This window comes from Pan paniscus, chromosome 3 (assembly GCF_029289425.2).
Source record: "Pan paniscus chromosome 3, NHGRI_mPanPan1-v2.0_pri, whole genome shotgun sequence".
In the NCBI taxonomy this organism is placed as follows: domain Eukaryota; kingdom Metazoa; phylum Chordata; class Mammalia; order Primates; family Hominidae; genus Pan; species Pan paniscus.
In genome coordinates, this window is record NC_073252.2 from 58,530,023 (window position 1) to 58,547,757 (window position 17,735).

At 35.4% G+C, this 17,735-nt stretch overlaps 1 protein-coding gene across 3 annotated transcripts in view; it reads right to left on the reverse strand.

The window, feature by feature from the left end:
• SLC4A4 (solute carrier family 4 member 4) overlaps positions 1-17,735 on the reverse strand; it is a 383,761-nt gene that overhangs the window by 11,262 nt on the left and 354,764 nt on the right. For all 3 annotated transcript variants that reach the window (XM_055111447.2, XM_063603791.1, XM_055111446.2), the window contains exons 19-23: positions 14,082-14,260; positions 12,889-12,961; positions 5,402-5,470; positions 2,724-2,897; positions 357-518 (exon numbers count right to left, since the gene is read on the reverse strand). In XM_055111447.2, the coding sequence (XP_054967422.1) occupies positions 357-518; positions 2,724-2,897; positions 5,402-5,470; positions 12,889-12,961; positions 14,082-14,260 (657 nt within the window). The remainder of the gene's footprint in view (positions 1-356; positions 519-2,723; positions 2,898-5,401; positions 5,471-12,888; positions 12,962-14,081; positions 14,261-17,735) is intronic.

Below are 17,735 nucleotides of genomic sequence, written 5' to 3' on the forward strand. Positions count from 1 at the left end.
TAAGCCCTGGATTATTAATAGAAACCAAATACATTTTATAGCATTACTAAGCAAACTTCCTTTATATCTATGAGATCAGAATTTTTTTAATGTGGTGGGTTTTTAAATCTTTTAGAAGTCATTATTAGTCATTATGTCATTATTAGTGTATTAATGGTTACAGAAAGAATTCCGAAAACATAAAAAACCAAAGAGAGAATATAAAGGGCAAAGGGAGGTGAAATGAGTAATACACCACATGTCCAGATAAACATTCTTAGAACTCAGCCCTCCATTTCACATCAGGTATAAAAAGGGACAATTTTCACATTTGTTTCTTTAACTAGCTTTCCTTTGGAATTTGGAAAGTTCCTTACATCATCATTGTCACTGTCCAGACTTCCCTTCTTCTTTTTCTTTTTCTTCTCATCCTCCTTCTTTTTCTTGTCCTTTTCTGGAATGACATCATCCAGGAAGCTGAGGTCGTGCTGGGAGAAGAGGTAGTCCATGCCTTTTCTGACAGCTACAAGTGCCAAGATCTGAAAGAGCAAATATTAAAAGTATGAAAGAAACCATGTCAGATGAAGTCACAGCAAGCTTAGATACTCTCCTATCAAAGACCACAGAAACCTACTTTGTGTAAGGCTAGATAGAGTATGACAGACCTGATCTTGACGGTATGGACTTATACCGAGAGAACTCTCATAATTTTCTACATGGGGAAAGTTGTTTTATAAAAGTCTTAGTTGAAACTCACTTTGTTTTGTTCACCAAAATGCATGATCACATTCAATTAGAATTTTAATGTGAAAAGATTGTTTTTCAAAACCATTGCCTTCCATGTGAGATTTTAAATAAAATAATTAAAAGTTTAAAGTCAAAAAATAGCTGGCATATGATTTCTAAGTATTAAAAATTAAAACATTATAAAGGTTTTTAGCAATCAAGAAAATCTGTACGACACATATAAACACTAAGACATCTTCAAAGTATTCACAATGAGGTAGTATTTGAATATGCATAGACCATTTCATTCACTGGGCTACTTCAATCACCACCGTTAACTGAATATTTAACATGTCCCAGACATTATGTTAAACTCTCAGGCAATATTATCTCATTTATTCTTCAGAACAAACCCCAAAAATAGGTATTATTATTTCTATCATACAGCTGAGGAAATTGAAGGTTAGAGACATTAAGTATGTTGTCCAAGGTCCTTAATGTCTGTGAGGGAGATGAACCCAGATAACTGAATAATACAAAGGGTCCCAGTTGTCTGCTTCCAAAACAAATATTCTTGACCTGTGTATTTTTGGTTCTATGAATTGCTCTTGAAGAATAACTTCTGAAGGTACATTAAAGATATCTTTATTCTATGTTAAAATTAATATGTAGCAAGTTATAGGCATCCTGACTTGCTTCAAATTAAGCAGTTGTCTTTATCAGCATCATGCTCTCTATATGACAGTTTCCTCATCACCTAGAGAAATAAATAACATCTGTCCTAACTTCTATTACAGAATTATTTTGTGACCAAATAAAAATTCTGAAAAGACGAAAACACTTTGGAAAAGTAAACCATTTTAAAATTATTATTTAGCACAAGCAAAAAGTGATTTATTGGATATAATTCAAATGTATCCTGGTCTAGCTTCAATTTTCTTGGTTTCAGCAAAATTTGTAGGTAGGCAGATAACACTAATAGGTATATTTGAGTGTTTCTCATACTCAGTGTGCTTTTCAGTAAGTTAATACAGTTTTTTTTTAAAAAAAGGAAAGAAAGACATAAGCCACCATTAAGAAAAAAATCTGAAACAAATATCACTAGTATTTAATATCCATTTTTTCTTGCATCCTTGGACGAAAAAAATTTCAAACAACAAATATGAAAAATAAAATAATAATCCTGGCTAACAGTAAGAGGATTCTTATAAAAATAAAATGTGGTAAGTGTAGGAAAATTCTGTTTTCAAAGCTGTGGGGGAGATAAAACAGATTTGAGGCTCCCTTTGTGACTTGTTTTAAGTGTACATATATGCATTTTCTTGCAAGAAGTAAAGAGTTATGGTAAAGTATAAAATTCAGTAATGATGCCAAATACAGAACCCCTTTTTCTCTTCTTTCACTTGTGACTCAGAGTGAAACGTTAGTTGCTTTACCTTGTTTCTTATCATACTATGACAAGGATAGAGAGTCCCACCTTATCTTTAAACTTACCATTATGCAAACCACAAGAAATGTAAAAAGTGAACTTCTCACTCCATTTCCTCTAATGTACTGGATGAGTTCTCACAAGTTGCCAAGCACTTCTTTATTACTTGAACTGAAATGTCCTACACTCTTACTTAGATTAATTCTATTATACAACATTTAAAAAGTAATTAACATGCACTGGTGTCTACTATGTGTCAGGCATTGTGCTACATGCTTGATATTAATTTTTGATGCTCAGAAAAACAACAATGCAACTCCCATTTTACTGATGAGGTAATAGTAGTTCAAAGAAGTTTACTGATGAGCATGAACCAGGGCCAGTATCTGAACTTAGGTGAGCCTGATTCTAAGGTCCATCCTAGACAACCATAAACATGGAAAATGTAAATTACAACTGATCAAAGTGATGAGGTCAAAGCTGGAAAAATTTGGAACAACACATAAAAGACATGTGTGTCTTCCATATAACAATAACCACATGATACTCATATAATCTCACAGGTACGTTCAATTAAAGGAATCCCTACCATTACTGGAAAAATGATAGCAGCCACCGTTGACTTGAGGATCCAAAGCAGGGCCAGACACAACACCTGCAGGAAAGTGAACAGGTGGACTCTGCGCAGAGGAACATGACGCAGGTAGATGAAGTCAGGCTGATGCTTCAGAGGCATCAGAAGCAGCTTCAGACGATCCATGAACTGGGGAGGAAAGAGGAAAGGAGTCCAACTGCATTACTGCATTACATTTCCACTATGCCTAACTAATCACTACTGATTTATATTCTATAATTTAGGCAAGCAGTGTCCTTTTCAGAGGACAAAGGAATGGTCAAGGAATGCAGAAATTTAGTCAAGCACACTAAAGCACAAGTCTTCAAATCTTTGTTATTATATTGTGGGAATGTTATGTAGATGTATAAGAAAAAGTGGCCACTAAAGAATAAGGTCACAAAGAAAAAAAATTCTAGGAGCTCATCTCCTAATTTCTATTTTTACTCTCTGAGTCTCAGGGAAGTGGATCTTTTGCCTATTTTAGTACTAATATGCTGAAGGAAGACGTCTAACTCATGTATCTTACTCTGCCTCAGTTGTCTTATCTGAAAAAAGAGGAGATGACACTATGCATCATATATTAATACATTTCCAGAATGTTTTAAGGATATAAAGGAAGTATCCAACTTAAAAATGGGAATACATTATGTTTTCATAAATTCCATATTATTTATCTGAGTGGCATACTTTGACTAATACACTCAGCAATCTATCACCATTTCTTTTCAGAGAAAAGCCGTATGAATACTACAGTGAGTTTCAGGGTCAACATCTGAATCTAAGAGACGCTATCGTATGGTGATGTATAAACAGCTATTGAAATAACTACTGAGCATCTGTGTGTCAGGTGCTGTGCTTCAAAGAATAACTGCCGAATTGACCTTGCCAGTGACGAATGGGAAGATATTCAAGAACCTATCACAGGATCTTTCAATGAAAGATGCTCAGTAAATAGCTATTGAATTGAATAATCATGCAATATGAACTCTGAAATAATCTCTCTATTTTCTTTCTGGAGGGAAAGAAGTGCAAAAGTAAATTAGACCATCACAATCTTCTCTAGTGATTTCCTACTTAAAAGGTTTTCTTTTTCCCTCTAGAACTATTTTTGACCGGTGGGGACCTTCTCATTTATAAAGTTTGGGTTACAAAATTTCTTTACAAATTACAAAATTTTCTAAATCAAATCTTACCAAAAAGGTCTAAACAAGGGAGAATCAAGAAAGAAAGAAAGAGAAAAGCCATTAGGGGCAATAGCATTGCAGAATTTAAGAAATCTACTAGCTGGACCCTGGTTGTTTTTCCCCATCATTATTATGTGGTTGATATTTTCTTCTTTTTAATTAATAAACATGCACTGAGTTTCAACCAATAAAGCCCCTAAAACACATAGAATTAAACTTCTGATCTAGACCAGGTCATTAAGAGCAAATAAAAAATAAGAACTATTTGTCTGTGGGCCATTTCTGTTTCACATTTTTCCATTTTGGGAAATAAAGAATTTTTACAATGGCAGGTAAAAATAAAATATTTTTACAAATTTATGCTTCCCAAAAGTTTCATGAGCACAAATAAACTCACATTCATCTAGTCCAGTCTATGAAGAACCACCTTGTATTTTGTAACAAATATCCAAAAGATGACGAACTCTACTCAGCAGACCTAAACAGAGAAAAGTAAAGTAGCCTTTTCTCTTTTTGGTAGTCTGGCCACTTGCCCAGTTCTATCTGACTTTAAAACCAAATTAATCTGAATTCAATAAGCAAAAGCAAGGACTATTTTGAAGGGGTTCAAATAAATTCTTATGATGTTCACAGGACATGCAGTCTTTTCCCATTAAAACATTACTAAGTGCTAAATAAGGCTACAGTTAACAAGGTGCCAGAAAACAGCATAAGTACTTCCAGTTTCCTGGTGCCAATTAAATTAAAACCCAATTGAAAGACAAAGTCCCTTACAAAGTTTCCCCTAATGATTTGGTTTTTTTAAAGAGACAGGGTCTCACTATGTTGTTGAGGCTGGACTAAAACTCAGGTTCAAGTGAACCTTTCACCTCAGCCTGCCAAGTAGCTGAGATTAAAAGTGTGCACCACCATGCCCAGTTGATAATGATTTTATTAAAAGTGTGTCAGTTTTCCCAAAGTTACGAATAGCTGAAGTTTTCAACAAAAGCAATACATCAACCACATTGACTTTATTCTTTTATTGGTAAAAAAAACTTTTGATTATTGATCATAGCCATGTGAAAAGCAAATCAATAGCCTGTTTTTAGTATAGAGTTAAGGCAAATGGATAAATACTATCTTTAAGAACACACAGAAAGAGTTAGGTATCCTTCCTGAGACAGTAAAAAGGAGATAAAGATGGGTAAGGGGAAGGAAAAGAAAGATTATAGCCTCTTGCTTTCTTGGTTAAATGACTTTTAACAGCCTATTTAAACAATGGGTATGTATGGCAACTTTTCTTAATACTGGCTAACTTGTTGATTAAACCAGAAATGAAAAGCAGGTGAATGGTGAAGTAGAAAATAAATGCATTTTAAAAACTCAGCAGTTAATAATGATTAGCACTTTTCTTCAAAGATCTGTTACTGGACTATTCTTACTACTAGAAAAACACTACTGTACTTACATTGCTATTCAAAAACTTACCTGCACACCATTAAGGGATGCTACTCCCATATACAGGAACACACCATAGAGTACAGGCATGGGTATAAACTAGAAGGAAAAGAATGGATACAACTTAAAAATGATAACAAGAAAAAAGAGGAATGAAGAGGAATCATTTAAATAAAGGCTAAATCTAAAACTAAAATATAGGCTATAATAACTTAGTGACCTCTAACTAGTATGCTTTACTAGTCAATTGATGAACTTCTAAACTCTTTGTAATAGAAATAAATGAAGAAGGGTAAAAAGGACTTTCAATTTTCATTGGATGCTTGTTTTTTTAGTGAGCATGCATGACCTTACTAATAACTTTTTTTAATTAATGGAGGAAAAGTTATGTTTCCCTTCACCCTGAAAAGGAATGACTATGTAAACAAGATGCTTCTATGGACTGTGAGGTAGACAGAAATAGAGGTATTAACAGATGGTTGCCTCACTCTTGAGATCAAGTTCCTTTCAATATAGTCTGTTCATTTTTGTCCTTAATAATTTTTGCCAAATAGTCTATCAGCTTGGTATATAGATGCCTCTTTCAATAAAATAAACATCAAAAGACTATCCCCTCTCTTCTTGCAAATATTATGAGAACTAACTAAAGAGAACTGCTTGAAAGGACCTTGGAGCACTTGGAAGCAATTAATTACACACATGGATTAATACACATCTTTTAAAACTGAATTAATACCTTTTCATGCATTAACTAGCAAAAAATATTTTATATTAATACAAAGTGTTTTAACAAGGAGAAGTGATGTCTGTAAACTGTATCTATTCCTAGACCTTTGAAATGTCCCTAGTACTGAGGAAACTAAGCAAATCAAGGATGATTCTGTTTCTTGGAAGTCTTCTGTTTGAAAAACAAAAGGTTCTCAACCTTAGAATTTGAAAAGAAGTTCAAGTAATTTCAGGATTTTTCAAAGCTAAAATACTAAAACCGCAAGTCAATTAAGGCCAATCTTACCAAATCCACATAAAGGAGGCTATTGTAACCAGAAAACATAGTATGGCTTTAGAGTAATTTTTAAAATACTGCACGTACTAAGTGAAGCACAATTTCTATCAACCTCTCCTTGTGATTGCCTAAAGTAGTTCCATATCTGAGACTCTTTGGCCACTATTAGAGAATGAGTAAATTCTAAAATGTGTAACAAATATTTCCAATTTTTATTGGCTAGCCATAGGGATGCTTAAATTTATATGAAATAAATATCCTTATTTATATATACAAAACATCAAATGCTTCTTCAAAAAAAGACTAACAATTTTAATGTAGCTAATTTTGCTCTTGATGTCAGAAAAAAACTAAAAGTGACATAGAATGTTGACGGGGGTAGGAGGGATGATGTTCCTGCTGGGGAAGCTGTAATACCTAACAGTCACCACAAAGAGGTGAACACATCACACTGAAGCCTCTTTATTTCTGACACATGCCTTCATTTATTTTGCAATGTGCATGTTTCTATTCCTTGTGATTCTTGTGTATAAATGTACCATAAAGTAAAAAAACTAAGAGAAGGATCATTGCATAGCTTTGATTCATTTTTTAAACATCTCCCATATTTCTTTCTTGTCATTTCATTTTCAATTTGGTGGGTGGTGGGGGTGGGGCGGCTGGAAGGAAAGAAAAGTAAGAAGGGAAAAGAGAAGTATAGTTCAACCATGGAAAACTAGTTAGAATTCCTGCAGTAGTTACTTTTTAATCTGGGTAAAGCATTTTTCTAGCTTGAAAGGAAGCCACCACAAAGGGACCATCCCTGGCCTCATCCTCATCCCTCAGCTAGGCTTAGCTAAATGTTTTTTCTAATGTGGTTCTAATGTCAAAGTGAAGGACACTTTTGCCTTGGTGCTTAGTTCCATTCTCTGTGAATTTATTATTACAGATATCACCAAATCTACCACAAAATAAAATCAGAAGGTATCAGTAACACAGAATGGCATGGGTTGTGGGTAGAAAAATAGCTTTAGATATGAAGATGTTTTTTAAACAGTTATTCTTTGTTGAAAAGGAAATAATACATATAAAGAAGGCTATTAAGTTGACTTTGGGCCAACTTCAATGTGATAAAAATATGTCTTTTGAAATTTGCCATTTTCCTTACGATAATGCAACATCTCAATAAAAATCTTCCAATATGGAAAGCTTGATGAAACTTGACAGAATTATTGGGTTAGAGGATACTTTTTATTGGATTTAGTTCATGAGTCACAGGAGGTCAATCCTTAAAAATTCATCACAAAATAATCATTTCTTGCAATAGAAATTTCTCAAAGGAGGAAAGAGAAGATGCATTTTAAGAAGATGGAACTCCATCTTAAGTTAAACCAGTATAATTTACATAGTAATAGTAGGTAGATATTTTTACAAAGCAAGACAGGAGTAATTAAAACATAAACAGCACAAAGTATACCATACAGGCATATCAAGAATTGCCAAATGATAAAATCATGTAAAGGAAATTTTATGGATAACCAATCATACCCAGAAAGCACAAAAGTATAATTATAAATAAGATTACCATACATGAAATCAAGTATTGATCCTACAAGCAGATGGAATAATTGAGATAAAATCAAAATAGGAGTTAACATATTCAGACCATGTCACCAAATTTTTCAAATTCTGGTGAATGCAGTTCTACTCTTTTTCACTTATACCTCCCTTTGATGTGCTGATAGTATTTGAATATTCCCAGAAGAGTAAACGAGAAAAGGGTAAATTTAAAAATAAGGGTAGAGTGTAGTTGTCCAACCAGAATTCAGTACAGCAGTGAGACCTTCTAGCAGAATAATCGTCACTGTATGTGTGTGTGTGTATGTGTGTGTGTATGTGTGTGTGTGTGTACATGTGAATGTACAATCCAGAACGAGATCCTGATTAAGAGCATGGGCACAAAAGTCAGACAGGCCTAGTTTCAAATTCTGGCCCTACTACTTATGTAACATTGAGAAATTACTAACTTTTCTTATCCTCAGTATTCTCATTTAAAAGAGGGTATGATAAAGAGTATATCACATAAAATATCTAGTCCAGGGCCTCATTCTGAATAGATAATAAATGATAAATGAGGTATTAATGTCATAATTATCATGAAGACCTGACTGGCAAGTCAAGAAGCCTGCTGCAATTGCCCAGCAGAACTCTCCTTGGTCCTCAGTGGTCAGGGTGGAAAATGGCAGGAGTACAGACCAGAAGAATGGCTGCAAAGGTCAGATTCAAAGCCCTGGTCTTATTTAAGTTCTACTATATTGCCCTTTCAGCAATAACAACTATATTCAGAAACATGTTATTCAAATAATATCCTAATTCCCTTAAATCTTGAAAATCTAAGCTGATAAGGAAGTACTGACTTGCAATCTGGTTCCTAGTCATTGAAGAAACTGGAATGAGGTATGATGAGGAGTTTGTGAAAATGCTGTATTTATCTGCACATGAAAGGATTGGAAGTTGGATCAAAGAAGCTGGAGAAGATCATCTCATGGAAAATGAAAGTGAATGAGTTCTTTGAGAGCAAGTACTATGTTTTGTTTTAAATGGTTGTAAACCCTGAGGGTTATGAGATTGGCTTTCATGTCAGAACTGCCTGAATTCACATTTTGACTCTATTATTTACGAACTTTGTAACCTGGTAAGTCATTAACAAATTTTCTTATCTGTAAAAGAGAGACAATTTTTTGTAGGTGTCATTCATTGAAGGACTAAATTTTAAAAATCTGTGTTGAGCCCTTAATCAAATGCCGAGCTCAATAAATGGTAGCTATTACTATCATCATCATCATCACCATCACCATCATCTCTACCATTTTGCTTTCCCTGGCACTGAACAAAGTGACATATTGTGGCACATTGTAGAAGCTCAACAAATATTTTCCAAATACAAATGAAATGCTATCCTGATTTTAGAACACTAAACAAATCTTAAAGATAAATTTGACTACTCCTAATTAACTTGAATTAAACTATTTCAAGCAAAGGCAACAAAAGTAGCAGTGAACTTCACTTGATTTTTATTTCTTCAGACTTGCCAGAAAAATGGTAAAAGTAAGCTCAAGGAAGTGCCTTTCATCTTTTTGATGCTCTTTAGCCTCCTCTAGTTTCCCCATACAGAATACTCACTTACCAGGCAGTATTTCTGCTGCAGAAACACAGAACTAAGCTGTTTAACCAGCCAGGGACGCCAGTTATTCCTGCTTCCCAACAGTTCAGTACCGAATCAGTGGTTAGATTCAGTGCTTTGAGGCATGTATGACTGTTGCTGGCTAGGGTCAATGGGTATCCTCCTGAACTTAAAACTGTAATTCCTTACATTCTTCTACATAAAAGACAGACCTCAGCAAAGAGATCAAAATAAAAATGAAAAACTTCATTTTCAAAGTAAGCTTGCATAAACAGGCAGGAGAAACAACTTCCTACACTGCTTAATGCATGAAAGAAAATTACTAGGATCATCTGAGACCATTAAACTTGTGAGGGATATATGGAGTTTGCAGAAATGGTGTTGAGCCATTTCATTTTAAAAAGTAAAAGTAACACATTTCTCTTTTCCCATTCATTTGATCTGCCCTTTCAAAGACAGACTCTTAAGTAAAATGATTCTCTTAAGTTGTCCTCTGGTTCTCTAAAAAAACACATAGTCACAAAGGGGAGGAAAAAAGGTTTCCTACTCCAACATAACCCCTGACACCACTTTCTTTGTGAATTCTAAGGTTAATTGTTAATCTTGACTCTTACTTAGTCATAACTTGGGTTTTAGTTAAACTGTACCCTCAATATCTGCTTCTTCCTGTATTGACTTTTCAAATGAGCTAACAAGGGATTTGTGATAAACGCACTTAACTTACCAAATCTCAGTGGTACATAATCTGAAAGTAGCTGACTTTATCAGGAGTTGTGATTCCCAAAGTGAGGAATAGCCTAACTTACTGAAGTAAAGAATCACAACTGAGAATCCTTACCTATTTTATTCTTGTTGTTTTTAAATATAGGTTGTGTATAGTATGCTATAAACTATATTGCCAAAACAATTCCATTTCCCACATTTTGGGGAAAACCTTAACAAAAACGTTTGCTGGACTGCATTTTTCATTTATTCTTACAATGACTCTTTGGGGTAACTCAAAATTGCCAGGTGGAAATAGCCACAATCATGAACACTAGCAGCTGAATGAGGATGAGCCCAGGTATGGATCAATTAAGGAAGGTCAAAGGGAAAGAAAGCTCATGCTCACTGATCTCTTACAGCTCTCTGCCTTCTTTCTCTCATTCTAATCTGTTTCTGTAAATACTAAGGCACTTTGCCTATCAGGGGTGAAAAGAATCATTGTAAAGAACAAAAGAACTTTCAGCTTTAACTCCTCTGCAGCCATATTTGGGTGCAGGGTGAGAAAATAGGAAAAGGCGTTGTTGAAAATGTAAGTCTTGCATCTCTCCTAAAAATAGTAATTATACAGTATCTGTTCTCTGTGTCCCCTTGGAATCATCCATGATTACTCAACTGTCAGATTCTCTAGGAATAAAGCCAATTTGCTGTAACATATACACACAAAAGGAACTTTTAAACACATCTGACTTTTTTGAATTAGGATTTTATACTGTATTAATGAAAAGAAATAATATAAAAATAAAAGAAAAATGGGGGAGGTGATGAGTAAATTAGAACTGATGAAAAGATTCTGCCCATTTATCCCTCACTAGTGACTGAGCACAAAGAGAGCTCATAAAAGAAACTCTGCACCTACTTGAAGTGAGCCCACCTTCAAGGAACCCACAGGGAAAATTCATTTCCAGGAGAGCTTCTCACAACATGGGCTCATAATTGTCTGCAGTGAACTCTCTAAAAATGATCTCACTGGATGAGGTTCCATTGCCTAAAAGGTAACGCTGTCATTAGGCTTTCCACCAGCTGATGTGCTGGTGCCTATAGGATAACGGAAGAACATAAAGCATTTGGCAGCAGATTCAATGCTGTGAAAGTCACCACGTCTTCACACTTATCCCATAACTTGCTTTGCACTGGCAAAGGTGACAAAAGGTTTCCCTCTGTCCCTGCAGAACATAAGCTCTGTACTCTTTTACGGCCCTCTGTACATAGTCAGAAACAACTTTTCTGAGGTTATTTTTAATCTTAATGTCTTGTCTAAGATGAGATACATATTTCCTCATGAATCCAGTCAGAAATTAATTAAACCAGTTCATTGACATTGTGGAAACCAAGGAAAAAAGATGAATAATTACATATTTTAACTGTTTAACAAGTATTTTGTGCATACTGTATACATCAGTCTAAATACCCTGAAGGCAATCTTAGTCTTATTTACAGATCAAAGATATGACAGTTCCACTTTCCTCAATTTCATCTGATTGGCAACTGACATAAAATTTGCTAACTTTAGAGGAACAGAGGGCTTTTGCTTTTCACTATTTGCACTTCTATATTGTTTGAATTCTTCAGAAGATTGTACTGCCCCATTACTTATGTAATTAAATGAGCATTTTAAAAGCCTTTAAAATTAAAATGTTTAAAAATAAAAATTGTAAGAGAAAATTTGGAAGGATATCATTAACAGTGGTTGTTTATAGCTGTTAGGTCCATGGGTGAATTGCATGCTTTGTACTGTAGTATAAAGCATAAGATACAAACTATCAATAATTCGCAAGCATGTTTATATGATTGAAAAAAATAAAATGTTTGCATCATAAAAGAAAATTGGAAACTTCATGAAGAGGTATACACTAACTTTCTTTAGTTTTTAGTTTTAGTTTACTTCTTAATAGGTTGTCACATACAGTTTGCATTTATCTATCTAGGCAGATAGCTAACCCATCAATAAACCTATATATTGACCCCTAATTTTCTAAACAACCAATATCATATAATTTTTTTCTTCAAAAGTTCATTTCTAAAGCTTTCTAATTATGAGTCAGTAATTTTACTCTAATTTACCTTTGTGAATTATAAGGCCATCTGATTCAAATAAAATAGAAACAAAGTAATAATTAAGAATAGTCGAAAAATATCAAAATGGTTATCCTGCATCACTCATGTTATTTAGGAGCCTAATGAGGGAAGAGGGACAAGATTTGGATACAAGCAAATGGAAGGTGATAGAAGAAAGAATGTATAAAAGACAAGGAGAATAAAAAATGTGTGTGTGGAGGAGGGGGAGAAGATCAGTCTGATTCAATTGCATGAAACTACTATTTCCACAGATCAGAAAGTTTGGATATTGTTAATTTAATATAGTTCAATCAAATAACTGCAAAACTAAGGATAAGGGAGGGGATGAAAGAGTGAGAAGGAAATCAAGACAAAAGCTATTTAAAGCCCTCTTTCTACTTGACCCCTGCTTCAGTGTGTTACAGAACTGATGAGAATCTTGCAAATATCTCATGAGGAATTTCACTCTTCACATGTCCAATTATATGTCAGTGTTCTGAGAAGGAAGAGGTGAATGTTTCACATATTTACCTTCAAGATGGGAGCCATAAAGACTGACAGACCAGTCAGAATAAACACAAGGGTTCCAGTGACTCTTTGTTCCCTGAAACCAAATCAAAAGATTACCAATCTACCTCTTGTCTTCATAAACAGGCTCTTGTCTTTTCACCTTCAAAAAAACTACACATTGACAAAATCAATGTTTGGCTAAAACAACAAAGGTGTTGATATCATGTAAATAATAGCTCAAGGATAGCGTATAAACCCAACGTAACTATAAAAAAACTCTTAAAGTGACTGCAATATGTGATTTGAATTCACGAAGAAAGAAGTAATCCTGCTAAATTTTTTGCTCCCTTTAGAATCAAGAAAGAAAAATCACTTGCTCTTGGTCCATCAATTACTGGACTCTTTGAAGACCTTATTTTTTAAAGCAATTTATCCTCTTGTGTAATTACACTTACACCTTCTTTCATAGGAGACAGATATTACATTGTCCCATATTCCAATTAACAAACAGCTCAAGGAAATTTCATTAGCACAATAAATCACATCAGTCTAATTTCCAAATCTACAACAACAAAAGTACTTTTCAACAAATATAATTCCCATCCTACACCCCCTCCCCCACCCCCCAAAAAGAATCACCCACTGTTTTGCCGTGGGAAACGATGGCTCTGTCATGTGAGCTCTCTACCCAAGCACTTATGAGCAGAGTTTGCTGTAAAAAGTGCTCAACAGAGTATAAAAACCTTCTACTCCTGCCCTTCACAGCTACCCAAATTGAACGTCTGGAGGTTAAAATTTCTCAGTGTTTATGGGGACAGAAAATGAATTGGAAAATAAGAATACCTTTCCCTTTACAGAATCTTAAAAGTCATAAGCAGACTCAAGAGTTTTAGGGCCTTCACATATGACTGTGATACAGTAAACACTGCAGCACCAGAATCACCTGCATTTTGAAAAAAAGTAATCTGGTTGTAGTTTTATATTGCAACATTTAGCCTTTTGGAAATCCATGAAAATGATATATCATGAGGAGTAAACTAAAAAAATCACTGAAACCTCTGATGAAAATTTAGTCCTTTCTGGAACAAAAAATATAGGAATAAATTAATCATCACAAGCCCTGTCTCCTCCAAATCTGCCCATATCCTTACGATTGCCACATAGATGTGTGCACAGTGTGTTTTCGGGAGCCATTTTCCTCTGAGTTAACACACCTCACTCCTAGAAACTTTGGTTGTTCTCCAGGTGCAGAAGTCTCTGTTTCCATCTTCAAACTGTCGATGTGAGCAATGGAGATGACCGTAGCAGCTACATACCATGGAAGAGCCATGAGGGAGCATATAACCATGAGGATGGCCACCCAAAAGAGATCCAAGTGATACCCTGCTCCTTTCTGTAGAAAGAGATAACAAAACCATGTGAAGAAAAGACTCATATTCGCTATCTAGTCATATTTCCAGAGGGGAATTAAGATGACCAAAGAAAACTGACTCGCTTTGCTTGGTAAGTTAAACTCCTTGAAAGAGGGGACTTTATCTTCTTTGTATTATTCCCCCTAGCAATTAAACATACAGCTGCATCTTATAGCTGCTATGGTAGAGACCTTCTCTACTATAGCGTTGAATAATTGTTTGAGACTTAAGTCAAAGATACACTTATTATTTGTTTATTCCTAACCTATCTGTATACAATTTTCTAATCAGAACAATGGAGATATATATGCCCACTCCATAGAGGACTTAAGACCATTCAATGAAGTAACACAGGCAAAGCATCTTGTAGCAATTTAAACTGTAGTTGTTAATGTCATAGGTGCTTAATAAATGGTGATAGCGGCAGCAGTGGTATTGGTTGTTTTTGTTAAGATAAACATAATAAGCACCTTGAAAGCAGGCACCCTGCCTTCTCTACTGGACAGTGCTGAGTAGTATGCTGTTCATCTAGACAGTACTCAACTTATGTAAGGATCTGAAAGCAAGATTGAGAAGGTATGTAGGCCATTTCTCAGCTTTCATAATATGTGAAAGTAAATGTTTAACAATCTATTATATATCACCATTAAGGTAATAAACACTCCCTTAATCAGAATAGGCCGATTTCAAACATTGCCCAATGGTCACAATAACATTTACTGACTGGAAGAGCAGACAATGTAACAAAAGATCAAGCTTTTTTACTCATTAAATAAATATTGTTAAATGTGTCCGCAATGTTATTCTATGGTTCTATTTCTTTGCTCTATTTATGAAGAAATCAAATACTTGATACCCCTATGGAGCCTGAGAAAATAGAGCAGTCCATTTTCACAGCAGGGAAGCAGCAGTGCCAAGAGCCAGAGTATGACCAATCCAAGGAATAAAGAGGTTGGTTTTAAAAAACGAGGATGTGATTTACACTAGGAACCTGGTGACTGTTATCATTCAGATCTTGTTACAGTTCGTCACAACACTGCTCTCCTCTCACTGAAATGCCAAGATTTCACCCCTGGCTCACACACATGGATCTAATCATGTTCCGAGAACTCATCACAGGCAAGGGAGCTGGTACAAGAAAGAAAAGCATGTATTCACCTAGTCCAGGCTTGGCTAAGAACAAAAATCTACTTGGGATTATGAATAGATATAGGTTAATATACATTCATAAAACCAGTTCTTTTCAGGAAGGCATAATAGTTTGAATTGAGAGTGGTGTAAGGCAGAGGAAAGGAGGGCAGAGGTGGGATGAGCTGAAATAAATTTGTTCAATAATGACTAGTGAGGTGAATACCATGATATATCTGAGATTTCAGTCATTCATTCTTTCAATGAATATTGACTGCCAACTTAGTACCATGCTGGTGACACATCTGTGAATAAAACAGACAAAAAAAATCTTGCCCTCATGGAGTCTCCATTCTACTGAGGGAGACAACAATGAATACCATAAATAAATAAAATATGCAGCTTCTCACCTAGTAATAAGTACTACGGAGAACTATCAGAACCTGGGCTTGTAGAATGAGTATAATGGGAAACCACTGGAGGGTTTGAAATGGAGGAGGGTCATGGTTTGCTTATGTTCTAAACACACTGGCTGCTGTGTTAGGCGAATAGGGAAAAGACAGTAAGACTACATAACCATTGGAAGAAACTGTGATGATTAGAACCAGAGTGGTGGCAGTGAAGATGGTAAGAAGCGGTTGGGTTCTGGCTATACCTTAAGGTGGAGCCTACAGAATTTTCTCCCTCCTCCCTGTTTGTGTGTCTAAGACCCCACTATGGCTCATTCATGATCTGGCCTCTGTTCACAACTGCAGCCTCATCTTTCATCTCTCTCCTGCTTGGATCCTGTGCCACCACCACTTTCAACCACCTGTAATGCCTCATATGTGTTTCTTTCACTGATGCCTTCTGTGTCTTTGCCAACATAGCCTCTTCTACCCGGAATAACCTCTACTCTTCCTTTGTTCTTTCTCTCGCTCAGTCCTATTTATCCTTAAGACTTAAATTAACCCTCACCTTTTCTGGTAGGTTTTCCTTCCTTAACCTAGGTGAGATAAGTAAGTCAAGGTAGGTTAGTTCTCCTCCTCCTTTATGTTTCCCTGTTTTGCATTTTATGACTTCCTCTATCACAACACTCGTCACAATAATTCTGAAATTATGTATGTATTCATCTGTCTTTGACATTAGACTGTAAGTAATATGAGGACCAGACTGTATCTTTTTTTCTCTGTATTCTGAATACCTTAGCAGAGTGCATGATACACAGCTGATTCTCAATAAATGTTTATTTTTAGAAAAGGAAAAATAGCGTGCATATACTCCCCTTACTGGCAATTATAAACTCTTGTTTAGCCATGAAAAAAATGTAACACTTTATTGTTAATTCGCAGACATGAGAAACATTTGTGGGGAGGGAAAAAAGGAGAAAAACAGTAGAGACATCACAGAATTCTTATGCCCTCTTTAGACTAAATCACTGAAGTCCATATTAGAAGTACCAGCAGGGTAATAATGAGCAGAATCCACAAATCTTGTTACCAAAAAACCTGTAGTAACCTAAGGATGTGGACACTAGCCAGATGAATGGGTCAAAAGAATAGCTTATGTTAAAAAAAGTCACCCATGTTACCCTGTGTCATCTCGATGCTTTCTGGATCTATTTCCACTAAAACAAGTTTGAGTTACATATGTCCAAGACTAGCAAAAAGGGCCCATATGAAAGAGGGTGAAATGAAGATTTTAGATGATGGACTATAAAGGTAACTATATATAACCATCAGAATAAACAAAGGTTCTGGGATAAAATAATTATAGATAGATAAGTACTCTGTTTCCCTTGACATCACTGCTTTCAAAAAGTCTTCCATCTCCTCAACCACACTGGACTTCTTTTTGTTCTTAAGGGGAAGGGAGAATCACCAATGTGACCTGAAGGCCCTACCTGGTCTGCCTCTACCTCTTCTCCAGCCTCAACTCTCTCATTGCAGCCACACAGGATTATTTCAATCACTTGTTCTCACCAGGTACCTCCTTTTGTAAGGCCTACGCATACACACTGATTTCTTTGGGTGTCCAAAATAGTCTTCCCACCCAGCCTCATTTAGCTAATTCTTGCTAACATTTTAGGTCTCAATATGAGTGCCATCACATTAGGGAACTCCCTCTCAACATACCATCTCCTTCTCCTTCACAACATCAGCCACATTTGCGGTGTCACATTCTGCATAATTATGTGAATTGTGCCTCTCTCTCTCTCACAGTTCCATGAGGGCAGGAACCATGTATGTTTTTGTTCACCACCAAACGAGCACTTGGCACAGTGCGTACCACAGAATGGATACTATAGATAAATGTTTGATGGATAAATGAATAAATGCTGATTCGCTC